This window comes from Xyrauchen texanus, chromosome 8, assembly GCF_025860055.1.
Source record: "Xyrauchen texanus isolate HMW12.3.18 chromosome 8, RBS_HiC_50CHRs, whole genome shotgun sequence".
In the NCBI taxonomy this organism is placed as follows: Eukaryota; Metazoa; Chordata; class Actinopteri; order Cypriniformes; family Catostomidae; genus Xyrauchen; species Xyrauchen texanus.
The window spans coordinates 41,977,959-41,993,714 of NC_068283.1; the positions used below are offsets into that span (position 1 = coordinate 41,977,959).

Sequence of the window (15,756 nt, forward strand, 5' to 3'; positions counted from 1 at the left end):
AGGCAACATTCCCACAAGACAGATTTCAATCAAGAGAGGTGAGAAACATTATTGCATCCGAAGTGTTAAAACAAATGCAATTACAAGTGTTGGGGAAAAAAGCACCCCAAAAAACATCAGATCAGTAACAAATGAGCTCACATATTAAATCACATACCAGACCATCCACATATGTATTAATATCCACTGAATACATGATCGCATGTCAATCACAGGACGTCACATGGTACGAGTGCCATAACATGCAGAAGTCTTTTCCGGCCATTTGTAAACATTCAGTATAAAACGAAACAAAACTAGATTAGTCGTATTGCCGCACATGATACGCCCGATTAAGAGAAAGCAAACATCTCATGAAGTAATTGCATTGATGGCTGTTAATACTGTTCAAGATATACTGTAATGAGGATATTTAACAAAAACAAGCATTTTCCTGATTATTTCTATAGAAATTCTGCTTCACACATATTAAAGAGTTATGCTATGTGAAGATATTTAAACCTACAAATTACCACAATATAAAAGTACAAGAACCGATTCAACCACGCTTTAATAATCAAATGATGGCACGTCAAAGCAAAGATTTATTTGTATTTTTTTATACAGATTTGGAGTATGAAGTGCAGGTTTCACTGATAAAACAGTCCCATTATTTTTAGGGTTAAAGAAGAAGGAATCGTGCAGTTTTCATACATGTACAATACAAAAGTCATCATTAAAAACGTCACAGAATAAGTCCAGTTGTTTCTGACCCTGTATAACAATATAAGTCTGGATCGATGTATGTGCGTCATGCATCTGAGATGAGCGTATGTCTTTGCATATGAATGCAGGTAAATGTGTGAAGAGTCATATTTAACCGTAATAACAGATTTCTTTTGCCAACAAGAGTCCATTAAAAATATCGAAACATCTAAAACTGCGTTATAGATTAAGACTTCAGAAAATCTCTTAAATGAAGGTTTGTTTTACCCCATGGGTAGATCATTTTTCTTGTTTTATTTGAAAGATGTTTAGATAGTTTAAAAGGGACACAGGACAAAACAACTGGTTAAGATGTTGTGTGTGTGTGTGTGTGTGTGTGTGTGTGTGTGTGTGTGATTATCTCGTGTACAGTGTTGTGAAGGCAAACAGAGGCACTGGAGTGTATGAGAGTGAATCTGATGTATGGAGGTGACGCTGTGGGGCATTGAGGAGTTTGTTTTTGTGGCTCAGAGGTTTGTTGGCACCCTGGAATGGCACAATTCAAATATAGCAGACGTGCTCTTTGTCTGCTGTTGGGACCCTGACTGGACCGCGAGGCAAAGCTTGTGATTAGTCGTCCTGAAACACACAGAGAGAGGAATCAGATCATGTTTAGTCCGTGTTTAATTGTTATGAATCAGCTGTTTTGTTGATGTGCCATGTTGGGATGGGTCTCCACTCACCCACTCGTCTTCATCCACTCCCTCATAAGACTCCTGCGGCAGTGGATCTTCTCTGTTACCCAGCTTAGCAACCATAGCACTGAGCAACTGCAGAACACAGATACATTAATAAGACAGACAGACAGACAGACAGACAGGCAGTGTGATAGAGTGATAGATAGAACAATAGATAGACAGAGAGACAGGCAGAAAGATAGATAGATAGATAGACAGACAGATACTGTAGACAGTCAGACAGACAGATTTATAGAAACACCAACAGAAAGACAGAACGATAGATGGATGGATGAATGGATGGATAGATCAACAGACAGACAGACAGACAGACAGACAGATACTGTAGACAAACAGACAGATAGATCCAGTAGACAGACAGATAGCCAGACAGATAAACAGACAGACAGACAGAAACACTAACAGAAAGACAGACAGACATATCGAAGAATAGATGGATGTATGGATGGTTGGACAGATCAACAGATAGACAGAAAGATAGATACTGTAGACAGACAGATAGAAAGACAGACAGATAGCCAGCCAGATAAAGACAGACAGACAGATAAACAGCCAGCCAGACAGACAGATAGATAGATAGAAGCACCAACAGAAAGACAGACAGACATATAGAAGAATGGATGGATGGATAGATGATAGATCAACAGACAGACAGATAGACAGACATATAGATAGATACTGTAGACACAGACAGACAGACAGACATATAGATAGATACTGTAGACACAGACAGACAGACAGACATATAGATAGATAGATACTGTAGACACAGACAGACAGACAGACATATAGATAGATACTGTAGACACAGACAGACAGACAGACATATAGATAGATACTGTAGACACAGACAGACAGACAGACAGACATATAGATAGATAGACAGACAGACATATAGATAGATACTGTAGACACAGACAGACAGACATATAGATAGACAGACAGATAGCTAGATAGATACTGTAGACACAGACAGACAGACAGACAGATAGATAGATACTGTAGACAGACAGATAGATAGATACTGTAGACAGACATACAGATAGATACTGTAGACACAGACAGACAGACAGACAGCCAGATAAAGACAGACAGACAGATAAACTGCTAGAAAGACAGACAGATAGATAGAAACACCAACAGAAAGACAGACAGACAGACAGACATATAGAAGAATGGATGGATGGATGGATAGATCAACAGACAGACAGACAGACATATAGATAGATACTGTAGACACAGACAGACAGACAGACAGACATATAGAAGAATGGATGGATGGATGGATAGATCAACAGACAGACAGACAGACATATAGATAGATACTGTAGACACAGACAGACAGACAGACATATAGATAGATACTGTAGACACAGACAGACAGACAGACATATAGATAGATACTATAGACACAGACAGACAGACATATAGATAGACAGACAGATAGATAGATAGATACTGTAGACACAGACAGACAGACATATAGATAGATACTGTAGACACAGGCAGACAGACAGATAGATAAACAAACAGACAGACAGACAGATAGATACTGTAGACAGACAGACAGATAGATACTGTAGACAGACAGACAGACAGACAGACAGACAGACAGATAGATAGAGGCAACAGACAGATAGACAGACAGAGAGACAGACAGACAGACAGATAGACAGATAGATAGACAGACATATAGATAGATAGATACTGTAGACAGACAGATAGACAGTCAGACAGACAGACCGATAGATACTGTAGACAGACAGATAGACACACAGACAGACAGATAGATACTGTAGACAGACATATAGACAGACAGACAGATAGAGGCGACAGACAGATAGACAGACAGATAGATAGACAGACATATAGATAGATAGATACTATAGACAGACAGACAGACAGAGACAGATAGATAGAGGCGACAGACAGATAGACAGACAGACAGACAGATAGACAGATAGATAGACAGACATATAGATAGATAGATACTGTAGACAGACAGATAGACAGTCAGACAGACAGACAGATAGACAGTCAGACAGACAGACAGATAGATACTGTAGACAGACAGATAGACAGACAGACAGATACTGTAGACAGACAGATAGACAGACAGACAGACAGATAGAGGCGACAGACAGACAGACAGATAGATAGATAGATAGACAGACATATAGATAGATAGATACTGTAGACAGACAGACAGACAGACAGACACACAGATACCTCCTCTTTCTTCTGTTCATCAGTTTTCTCCTCCAGATAGACGGAGGAGGGCAGATATTTTCTCACTGGAGCCTCTTTTGGTGCTTCACTCACTGCGAAAACAAAACAGAGAAATGAGCTGATGGAGGAGAGTATTTAACATGAGAAGGAATGCAATAGGCGGAGAGGTGAGGTTGAGCTGTACCGGGCGTCATGTTTTTGGGTCTCAGGCTGATTTTGCGGTGTTGTCCGTCAGATCCTGAGAGCCAGGCAGCCGCGGTCAGAGACGACTCCCAACACACTGCAGTGTCAGGGAACACATCATCCTGGAAAAACTCTTTCTGCAGAGAGGAGATAAATGACGATCCATGGCGACTTAAAGGCTACATGAGGAATACTACAACATAAATGATCCCATGTGGTCAGTGACAGGAGAAGATACAAATCAAAATAAACTGCTTAGAACAATAACGGTAAAGACTGAAGTTGTCAAATATAATATAAAATAGAGACATATCAAATCAGCACATGCATTACAGGAGATTTATGTCATTTTGTAATTTTCTTCTGAAAGTCCCACCACAGAGCCTATTAACTGTGGGACTGTCGAAATGTACAAAACATTGCAAAAAAGTTTAAATTTTTTAAAAGATATAAACACCCATATATGTACTGTATGAGTCCACACCAAAAATATACAAATATTCCCCAAATATCCACCAGATGTCAGTATTGTGTTATGTTGTTCTCTCATGTAGGCGTGGCTGAATGGATTGAGTCTTACTCTGACACGAGGCACTCTGAAGGCCAGGGGTTCAATGGTGGTCTTGCTGAGTCGGATGGCTCGAGCAACCTCAACATCACGAACATCACATTCAGTCTTCGGCAGGAAGCACAATCCCTGTGACGACACAGTAAAAACTGCTTTAAAGAGGCTTTTCACTTTTAACAGTTGATCAACATAAAACGATTCACTTCTAGGATGTCTGCGCTTCAGCAAGGGATGAAAGTTCCTTCAATTTGCATCCGGATGATGCAACCAAGTTTTATGCTTAAACAAATGTGCAATAGATCAAAAGTTTTGGAAGAAAATGAATGGGGCTTGTGCATACAAAAGTCCCTGCCAAGATGCTAGCTGCTAGGCAAGAGGAATATGAATACAATACCTTGTGTGGTTCAGAGGAATTAAAACTGCTACATTCCATAAAATATGGCGCTTCTGGAACAATCTCGTATATATACACCCTTGTGTCACCCTATGGGACAAAAGTTGAATTAATGGTATTGTTACTGTTATCCACTGGACGTTTTACATTAGGTTATGATAAACACCACATGAACACACAATGAGCTTACCTTCCCAGTAAGTATGAGGACGCTGGTGTCGGGATCATAGAACGGGATAAGGGTGGAGGGAGATACATCAGCGGGGGTGGCAGCCAGACAACCGGAGGCCAAGGAGTCAGCGGAGAACAGGTACAGCTGCCTTTCACTGCGACTGCATAGGGTATCAAAGAAATAAGATATTAAGACATTTTTAGAGCCAGACAAGCACTGGAAACACCAACACTATTGGTTAAATTGTGCATGTGTCACTGGTATCCCGCTCACCTGTCGAATCCAGACACCAGCAGGTTCTTGCCATCATGTACCCACACTACACGTGCCCCTCTCTGGCCCTCAGGCCCTGGGCCTTCCTGGAGGAGCAGAGAGGACAACACTAAGTCACAAAGACAAAATTATTTTGGCATTTAAAGTATAAAACCTTACACTGAACTAACCTGGATAGGCAGAGTGGATCCGCGTGGGTTGTACAGGCGCACTTTTCCATCCTTACACACAGTGGCCAACAGTTTCCCATCTGGACTCCAAGCCATTCCAAATATCTGAGAGAGACAGAATTGATCTTATGCATTAAGTAGAATTGTCACACCAACAAATCGATCCAATAATAACTACTGATAATAAAGTTTGACATCTTCTGAAACTTTGTCTGAAAGATTAACATAGTTTAAGAAGCTTGAAAGTTATGGTTTGAAGGAAAAATAGTTCATAGATGGATGGATGGATTGATGGATTAATGGATTAATGGATGGGTGGGTTAACTGATAGATGGTTTAATGGATGGATGAATGGATTATTAGATATATTAATGATGGATGAATTAATGGGGTGGATGGACTGATGGATGGACTGATGATGGATGGAGGGGTGGGTGAATGGATGGATGGATTAGCGGATGGATGTATTAATGTATAGATGGATGGATAGATTAATGGAGGGGTGATTGAAGGATGGATTGATGGAATGATTAATAGATGGATGATTGATAGATGGGTGGGTGAATGGATGGATTGATGGATGATTAATGGATGGTTGGATCAATTGATGGATTGGATGGTGGAAGAATCGATTGGTTGAATGAAGGAAGAATGGATGGATGGATGGATGGAAGGATGGATGGATGGATAGATAGATTAATGGATGGATGGATTGATGGATGTATGATTAATGGATGAATGGGTGAATGAATGGATAGCTTAATGGATGGAATGGTTGGACGGGTGGTGGTGGATTAATAGATGGATGGATGGATTAATAGATGGATGGATGGATGGGTGGATTAATGGACAGATTAATGGATGGATGGGTGGGTGAATGGATGGATTGATGGATGGATAATTAATGGATGGTCGGATGGATCAATGGATGGATTGGAGGGAGGGTGGATGAATGTATGGATGGGTGGGTGAATGTATGGATTGATGGATGACTGATGGATGGATGGATTAATAGATTGATGATGGACAGATTAATGGATGCATTGGTGGGTGGATGGATAAATGGGTAGATGGACTGATGGATAGATTAATGAATGTAGGGATGGATGGATGGATTGGTGAGTCAATGGATGGATAGATTGATTAATTGTTGAATGCATGGGTGAATGGATAGATGGATGGGTGGATTGATGGATAGCTGGTGGATGGGTGGGTGAATGGATGGATTTGTGAATGGATTAATGGAAGGATGGATGGATTTATGGATGGATTGGTGAATCAATAGATGGATAGATTAATAAATTGACTGACTGATGGATGGGTGAATTGATGCATGGATGGATGGATTTATAAATGGATTATAAGAAGGATGGATGGACTGACGGATCGATGGATGAATGATGGATAGATAAATGGATGGGTTGATGAAAGGATGGCTGGATTGACAGATGGATGGATAGAATAATGAATGAATGGATGGACGGACAAAGACATTGCTGAGTTAAGAGGATGTAGCTCGAAAGCTCAAGGAGCAGTACATTTAACAAGATTGAGAAAAAAAAACTAACCCAAGAAAATGTGAGTGGCCCGGTTTTTTGCTGTGGATGTTGTGGGTGGTTGCCAGGGTATTGCTATGTGGTTGCTAAGGTGTTCTTTGTGGTTTTTAGTGCAGTGCTCACCTGATCCTGATGTCCACTGAGTCGTTTGACCTCTTCTCCGGTCTCCAGGTTCCACAGTCGCACTGTAAGATCATATGACGAGGATGCCAGCAGGCCAGATGCGTGAGGGTGGAACTTGATGGAGTAGATCTTCTCAGTGTGTCCTGTCATTGGTCAAGATACATGTCAACAATATAGAATCACTGCTTTTGAAGTTCAGAGATGATCTGTGGAGCTCTCTTACCCCGCAAAATACATTCCGGCTCGGTCAAGGTCTCCGTCAGGCCTCCCTTAGGAATCTGCCACACGCGGATTTTGGCATCATCGCCAGCTTTTAGAGAGATACATCAGAGAAGAGTTGACAGTTAATTTGCAGTATTAGGCAGCATATAATTACGCAATTAGGTCTATTTTCATGAAACGCCTGAGGACAGCACTTCTGCGAGCACTTGAATAGCTGATTAGGAGCTATTTTTACCTGATTCAACTGTCAGAATTAGTTTTGTTGGAGTAACCTAATCTATTCAGGTTGAAACAGTGATGTTAAATAATATTGGACTTGAATAAAACCAGTCAATTTAGATGTTAGATGCATTTGTTTAGGTTAACATTTTCTTTTTCTTTCAGTGCAGTAATTCTGAAATAGTCAACAAAAACTCACCCACGACCAGTTTGTATGGGTCAAACGGGTCCCAGCAGAAGTCGGCCACATTGACTGAGTTCTGGACAGTAGGGAGGGCCGTGTCTGGCAGCTTCCCTGGCTGGGACATCTACAAAGGCATGAAACAAACAGATGAAGCGATAAGATAAATCCATCAAAGTTGGCATTGAAAACAGATCTGAATGCAGTACTGCACCTCAAACACAGCGATCTGTCCTCCGGTGATAGCGAGTGGAACTGCCACACGCTGCCCATTAGCACAGAATCCATCACACTCTCCTGGTGTGGTCAGGTGAAGTCCCCGCAGGTTGGTTATGTGGGTGTCTCGATGCAGAACGCTTCCCTGGATGTGCCGGAACTTCGAACTCGGACCTGAGAATGACATAGGGGCGTTCAATACTAAAACTGGGCGATACAACTAAAATGACTTAATTGACTTACTAGGTTTGGGTTTCAAATTTAAAGAACAGTAATTTTTACAGGACTCACCAAGCATGCTCTGGATGGCACGGGCGCTCTGACTTGGGCTTGGACTTGGTAGGAAGCCAGACGACAGACCGCTGGTTGAGGATGGAGAACGTGATGGGGCGGCACTGCTGCTGGGGGTGCTCAAGGGACTGCTGGAGGTCGAATCCTTCTGAGAACAATAGAGAAAGCAATAATAATCCTCAACGATCATTTCTAAAGAGAAAACATTTGGATTTTTTCTCATGTTCCTCTAACGGACCTCTTTGCTCTTGCCACAGGGCAGATCCTTTGGCGACGTCTCTTTAGTTGGTGCAGTGTTGGGCTTTGGCCTCTTGTTTGGGTGTAGACTGACTCTCTCCACCTGTTAAAGAGAAGGAAATTTAGCCATTCTTTTCTGGTCTCATAAACGCACGTTAGCATACCTGCATTGTTGCTAAATAATTTTGCCGTGGCTTGATGCATGTATCGCAACGGCTTCCTGGTGAAATGAACACGAGAGGTGCTACAACAACAATGATCTTTATTTACTTCCAAACAAATCACAAGTAAAACGGCACATTATACGGCCATAAACATGTACTTTTCGCCCTGTTCCTCACACAAAGCTATCTTACAACTTCTAAAAACTTTTACTAGCGCATAACTTGAGAGGTGATACATTTTAACATTACATAACCAACTACATTTACAAGCATGTTCGAGTGCAATCAACTTGTGCAGTAACTCAACCGAATGAGCGTTGTGCCTAGGATACAAAAGACCGGGGTAAGAGTCCTGAAGAGCGCACAAGTTGACGTGACCCCGAAAGTGTCCTAGGAGCACCACAAAATGACGTGGTTGCTTCAGCAATTGCATTTTTCATCTCACTTTGCTTTTTCTGACACAATCGGTTAGTTTAAGTTTTAGGGTAGGGGGGCTCGGTTTGTTGATTTAAAACTCGATAGAGCATTACCATTAATAAGCTCATCTGTTTGCAAGAACATTTTATTGGCTTTTAGCACCACACACCGGACATTTCACCTCAGAACTGCCGCGATATTTGTAATGAACCTTCTAATATCATTTTGCAAAAACGCCACCACAGTCAAGTTTCTGACCGTAAATGTTTGGTTTACATCTTTGATTGGTCAGTACCTGTTTGTTTTCTCCTGTCCACCATTCAGCTGCCATCATGGCCGGAGTGTGACCTATAGTGTCCGGATACAAGTCTGCATGGAAGTCCTGTCCTGCCTGAAATTCACACACATACCAAAAAAAAAAAATCCATCTAATTAAACATATTCAAACACTTTGAGGCAAATCCAAATCAGCATCAACTGTTTTTATCTATATTGACAAAATGTGCAGTTATTGCATTTTGCCCAATATTTCAAGTATATAAGCTTCAATGATGGTGCTTTTTCGTCCTCGACAGCCCCAATTCACTTTCATGTATGTAAAATAACAGTGCGAATTAGTGATGGCCGCTATTGAAACACTGCTTCACGAAGTTTCTAAGTCTTTCTGAATCATTTGTTTCGAATAAAAGTGCGTCGGAGCTCAAATCAAACTTTCGTGGTTGGACGCTATGAGGTGTTGATTCCACAGTGAACCAAATATATGTATCAAATACAGACTGTAACTGATTCTGAGTCAGTTTAGCAATAACGTAGATCCATAAAATCATCTATATTCAAATAAGAGTTGCTGATTCTAATTCAGTCATTTAAATTTTCCTGTTGAGTTGTTTCCACTGGAAAAAAAAAGAAATTTAAAGGTGCACTTAGTAACTTTTTGCTTGTGTTATCTTCGACTTACAGTGACACCTAGTGGTGTGGATGCAGCATCATTAAAAATCAATAGACTTTATTCATGCTAGCACCATCTTTGCTTTTTAATGGGAATGAAAATGAGGCTGTGAGGGATAGACTTACCATCTCTTCAATGGCATGAACGGTATAAAGCTCCTAGATCACATCAGATTTTCCACAGCTCGTGTTGTCTGGAGTTCTTTGTCTACTAAATGTTCTTAGACAGATATTTTACCAATGATTTGTCAATGGAACGATCCAAAAACACTTTAAACTGCAGTACAGCCCATTGAAGAGACTGTAAGTCTATCCCTCATAGCCTCATTATAATTCCCATAAAAATCAAAGATGTAATCCAAGAATGAAAGTGTCCAGAAACAAGACAGTTACTGAGATTAAACGAGTAGAATTCAGCTGGTCATGTGATTCTACAATGGCCGCCCCATGAGGGCGCCCCATGTAGAGTAAAACAGCTTTTATAAGGTCACCGATATGACTATAATTTTATTCATAAGTTTCCAAATTACAGACCATTTCTTTAGGAGTAAATCTTTTTAATGGGGAAATTGTTATTGAGTGCACCTTTAAAGAGATCCATTTTCTTTACAGAAAGTGAATCGTTCATTATAACACTTTGATTCTTTGTGTTCACTCAAATGCTGCTAAGTATATTGGGTAACCTATTGAACCATTAACTGAACATTTTCCATATTTGAGTTTAAATCCTGTGTCGTTTCGTTTAATATAGTGTTTAAAACGAATTAATAATAATAATCATTAAAGGCCAACTTATACATGAATGTCTGCAATTTATGCAGAAGATTCAGATCTGTGTATTCCAGGATATCGTAAATTACCATTAAAAATAAATGACTTTTCCAAGCATGTTGTCATTGCAGCTGCATTACTGACTCGACTCTTCCCGTTGCATTTACTCGCCTGTGACCAGCAGATATCCTCAGCGTCAGAGCACTTCGAAGATCAAAGTTTTGGAAAGCTTTGTTTCTCCCATCACTAGCGTGAATGTCCTGCCTAACTTCCCCTTTTGTTTTGAACAACATAAGGGTGAGTAAAAGAGGACAGAATTTTCACTGAGGTTAGCAGTGTGTTAATTCTCACCTTGCGAGGCACCTGGTAGCTGATGGGCACTATGAAGTTATCCGTGAGCTGCATCACGCGCAAAATCTCACAGACGCTGACGTCCAGAGCGCGTTTGGGAACCAGGGCCACGCCCCGGGTCGACGCGTCTGTCAAACAGTGACTCACTGAGTCCAAAAGAGCAACAAAGAGTGAAAAGTTACATTATAATTATTATTATTATTTTAAAGCAATACCAAAGCATCAGAACAGCTCGGAAAATCATGTTGTTACCTTGAGACAGGTAGGGCTCGCTGGCAGCTACCTCAAAACTGTCGATTACGCTCTCACCCTGACAAAATATCATTAATATCATATTAAAATGACATCTAAAGAATTAAAGCCATTAATAAAGAATGTACATAGATGGTTACATACATTTCCGGACACTATAAGTAGTCCAGAGTCTGGATCAAACAGAGGCATTAGGGTCCTGTGAAGAAAATCAGACACACATTACTAATGCTGAACGACACACATTTCAAACGACGCCATGATTTTGAGTCTATACACGAACTAGAACGTTTTTCCAGTATATTAGAAAGATTTCTACAGCCTCCGAGACTAGAGTAGAACTATAAATACATCTCTAGCGTGCGGTCGATGACCACAAAAATGCATTTTGACTTGTTCTTCAGTTCGTAAAAAACAAGCAAAAACATTTACAGTAATGCATTTGAATGGACGTCTATGGTGCAATGTCCCATGTTTATTGGGTATATATTGGGGCGGCTGTGGCTCAGGTGGTGGAGCGGGTCGGCTGCCAATCGCAGGGTTGGTGGTTTGATTCCAGGCCCACTTGACTCAACATGCCGAAGTATCCTTGGGCAAGACACGGAACCCCAAGTTGCTCCCAATGGCAGGCTAGCGCCTTACATAGCAGCTCTGCCATCATTGGTTATGAGTGTGTGTGTGTGAATGGGTGAATGGGACACAGTGTAAAAGCGCTATATAGGTGCAGACCATTTACCGTTTTTACTATTTTATATGTAAAAAAAAAAAAAAAAGAAGAAGCCAAAAATCACAGTTGCAGTAAGGCACTTAACAAGGGGAGGGCAGGGTGGGCAGCCGCCTTAGGGCCGGGGTGAGAGGGGGCCAGCAACAGTCAACCAAAAGGAACCATAAAAATCCAACCTGGAAACCCGCCTGAGCTTTGAGTCTGGGGAGGAGGGGGCGGGGGAGACAACTCTCTCCAATATTTTGAATGTGGACTGCAGTGCCCATTTTAAATGCTTGATGTCAATGTTAAATATTGCTCCTCTAAAGCAAAATATCACCACTAGTTGTCAGTAGATACCAACAAAACAGTCTCTCAATGCAGAAACCTCACAACTCCGTCCTCAACAACCTGTTTTATTGATCACAGACAAACATTTTTGTACAACAGATCTGGAGTCATGTTTAGTCGGCCGGCTGAACTCATGACTGGAATTCAAGCATAGCGTTTGGCCGCCCAGTGGTCTGACCATGACTCTCACACATACAATACTTAATTCATCACACTGATTTGAGGATGCCGTAGGCATGAGCTGGGTGAACTCGCAAGACACATCCCTGCGAGACATCGATAAGATACGGGGTCACCACGGGACCATGAGGATCTATTTTGTGTCACATGTTGTGCCAATTCAATCACAACCACAGCTAGCGCGGGAGACCAGATTCAAACTTTGAAACGCATCAACTGATCGCTAGAAGTTCTAGTGTGTTTTTAAGAAAGCAACAGAGTATTATAGAACACTTAAAGAGATAGTTCACCCTCAAATCGTTTCAAACTTGTATGACTTGATTATTTCTTCTGTGGAACACAAAAGATGTTTTGCAGAGATTTCTAAGCTCTTATTCTCCATACAATGAAAGCATAGTGACCAGGGGTTGTTGAGACGCCAAAAAAAGGTCAGGAACAGACCACGATTTAAGTCTTTATCCACTTACACCCTTCGCAGAAGCTCTCAAATCTCATTTGCATTTACGTCTGTTGAAATATGGAATGGCAAGAAGCATTGTCGCAGGTTTGTCTATCAGTATGCTTAGTTAAAATTGAGCCACAGTGAGTTTTTGCTCAGTCGAGGTAGTCTTCATCTATCTGTCCAAGCATAAATGAAACATTGCGTAATCGAAGGAAGGACGAAACTATTTCCATGCAAAAATGGCTAGTAAATCTAACAGACCACAATTTCAAGTAAAGGCTACAAACAGTTCTTGGTGGCTTTAAATAGAAATTTGTAAGTAAAGTTTAATTTGCTTCAAAAAGTCAAATTTACTTATTTTAATTATCTGTGAAATTTACTCCGATAAGTGAATTAATATGACAAGGTTTTCTGCTTTAGGACTGATACATGACGACGCATTGTAAAGATAGAAAACGATCATAAATAATATTGACTTATAAGCTAGAGCATTCATTTTTATAAATGTATAATTTACTTAATATTTTCAAGTTCATGCTTAAACTAACCTATTCAATGTAGAAAGTACTTTCTATCAGGAAGACTCGCAGACTTGACTGAAATTTAAGATGACATTTATTTGATGAATATAAAACAGAAATTTAATGTCTCTCTTTTGGCCTAGACCCCATCTGGTGGTCCAAAGAAGTTGTATTTGGAACCGTCATATCCTCCCAGAGATAGGAGGCAGGGGTGAGGAGACTACCCCTGTGCAGGACGGGACTCAACTGGTGCTGGTGGGGTGGTGGAGGTTGCCGTATTAGCACACTGAAACAGCAATGTTTGATTGTGAGCAGACTTATAAAGCAATGGCTTACATGTGATTGGCCAGGAGTTACCCAGCTAATGGTGCGATGATGTACAGCTGCTAGTCTTCCTGCTAGAACTACGCTGCGCTTACATTTCTAGTATATTTTCTGCTATATTTACTTCACCACAAAATAATTGCCTGATTACATGCTGGATGAAACCGAACTACAATAACATTATCTAGGTCTGCAGGTCAGATTTCGCAAAAATGGAACCAGTCAGTCTAAACAGCGTTTACGTGACATTGATCAAGATTAATTACTGTTTAATTCTGACTAAATGCAAACTTTTAAAGTTTATGTAAACATACTGAGTGATTTGTTAGTTCTCAGACAAATGCACAACCTCGAATGAGATTTGAGAGCCACGGCGGAGGGCAAGAGTTTTTGGGAACTCTTCTAAATTCGCTCTGTTCCTCAAACAAAGCTATTGTATTGCTTCAGAAGACTTAAATGGTGCAAGATGGACTACTATACTAGTACTTTTATTGTGCTTGATGCCCCCGTCTCCTTGCACTGTTTGGAAAAGTGCAGTGCAGAAAAGTGAACATTCTTCATAACAGTAAAGGGCTTTATAGCCTTATTTACTTACTAATTAACTCCTAATTACTCATCTTTACCACAAAAATCTGCAGAAGTAAGGTAGCTTTGAGGAACTCAACATGTTGGGCCATGCTCAGCGCTATCAGCTGAATGGTAGGCTTGGATCAGTGCCCTCGAGTTGATTGGCAAGTTTGATACCTTTGGTTGCCCTCGCAGTGATTAGTTGGATTGCGTGTTTGACGGTTGACTTCTCCCCTCCCCCAGTCTTTGCCTAAGGCCTCTGAAGTAGGGTAAGGGGTTGCCACGCTTTTTTAGCACAACTCTGAGTTCCCATGTCGAAGAGTCTTTGCAAGAAATACACAAACACCTCCGACATTCCCACACAGTTCCCTCAGCCTCGCACATTCCCACAAATCACCTCAATAAATCTTCACACTTTTACAGTGAGCACTTTTCTTCTACTCTGTATGTGCAGATTTCTATTGCAGGAGATTTTTCACAAGAAAGACAAATCACCACCGAGATCTCTTTTCTATCTCAATCGTTTTTCCAGAAGAACAATGAGAAGAGCAAATTTAGAAAGCAAATATATTATTTTGCTTCTCGGATGTTTCTCCTAAGAAATAGACCCCTGGAATCTCAAATGTGTCTCATAGGCAGCAGTGAGATGAAACTGGGAGCATATGGAGACTTCTTCTAAAATATCTTGCTTCTCACATTTTTTTCTTCATAGAAAAAGACCCCAGTAATCTAACAAGCATCTCCCGTTGAGTCTCAACAATGTCTCAAACTCCGCTCCAATTTGTCAAAACACCAAAGTCTGTAAAAGTCAGAGATCTGAATTTGAACCCAAAAATGTCTCATAAAATGATGTATATATATATATATCTCTCCAAGACAGCAATGAGATTAAATGGAGAGCAAATGGAGACTTTTCCTTAAGTCTCCTGCATCTCAGATGTTTCTCCTGAGAACAAGATCCCAGTAATCTCACGTGTCTCCTAGAGTTTCAGAAGAGATCTCAACAATGTCTCAAACTGCGCTCAGATTTATCAAAACACCAAAGTCTGTAAAAGTCAGAGATCTCAATTTGAACACAAATTTCTCATAAAGGCTTTTAATATCTCACTTGTTTCTCCAAGACAGCAATGAGATTAAATGGAGAGCAAATGGAGACATATGCTGAAGTCTCCTGCTTCTCAGAAGTTTCTCCCCAGAAAAACACTCCAGCAATCTCACAAGCGTCTCCTGTCGGGTTTCAAGAGACATCTCCATTTTGTCTCAAACTGTGCTCAGATTTGCCAAAATAC

The 15,756-nt window shown here is 40.7% G+C and overlaps 1 protein-coding gene across 2 annotated transcripts in view; it reads right to left on the reverse strand.

Moving 5' to 3' along the window:
• The window catches only part of coro7 (coronin 7), a 157,193-nt gene continuing 141,437 nt past the window's right edge, over positions 1–15,756 (reverse strand). The window contains exons 10-28 of one of the 2 annotated variants that reach the window (XM_052131344.1): positions 11,524–11,578; positions 11,380–11,437; positions 11,128–11,273; positions 9,353–9,448; positions 8,478–8,579; positions 8,240–8,384; positions 7,947–8,122; positions 7,751–7,859; positions 7,334–7,420; positions 7,111–7,253; positions 5,432–5,536; positions 5,262–5,347; positions 5,007–5,148; positions 4,817–4,906; positions 4,435–4,551; positions 3,856–3,991; positions 3,672–3,763; positions 1,428–1,514; positions 1–1,323 (exon numbers count right to left, since the gene is read on the reverse strand). In XM_052131344.1, the coding sequence (XP_051987304.1) occupies positions 1,315–1,323; positions 1,428–1,514; positions 3,672–3,763; positions 3,856–3,991; positions 4,435–4,551; positions 4,817–4,906; positions 5,007–5,148; positions 5,262–5,347; positions 5,432–5,536; positions 7,111–7,253; positions 7,334–7,420; positions 7,751–7,859; positions 7,947–8,122; positions 8,240–8,384; positions 8,478–8,579; positions 9,353–9,448; positions 11,128–11,273; positions 11,380–11,437; positions 11,524–11,578 (1,981 nt within the window). In that variant the 3' untranslated portion in view covers positions 1–1,314. Of the gene's footprint in view, positions 1,324–1,427; positions 1,515–3,671; positions 3,764–3,855; positions 3,992–4,434; positions 4,552–4,816; positions 4,907–5,006; positions 5,149–5,261; positions 5,348–5,431; positions 5,537–7,110; positions 7,254–7,333; positions 7,421–7,750; positions 7,860–7,946; positions 8,123–8,239; positions 8,388–8,477; positions 8,580–9,352; positions 9,449–11,127; positions 11,274–11,379; positions 11,438–11,523; positions 11,579–15,756 lie in introns of both variants that reach the window. The other variant, XM_052131343.1, reaches the window with a different exon arrangement.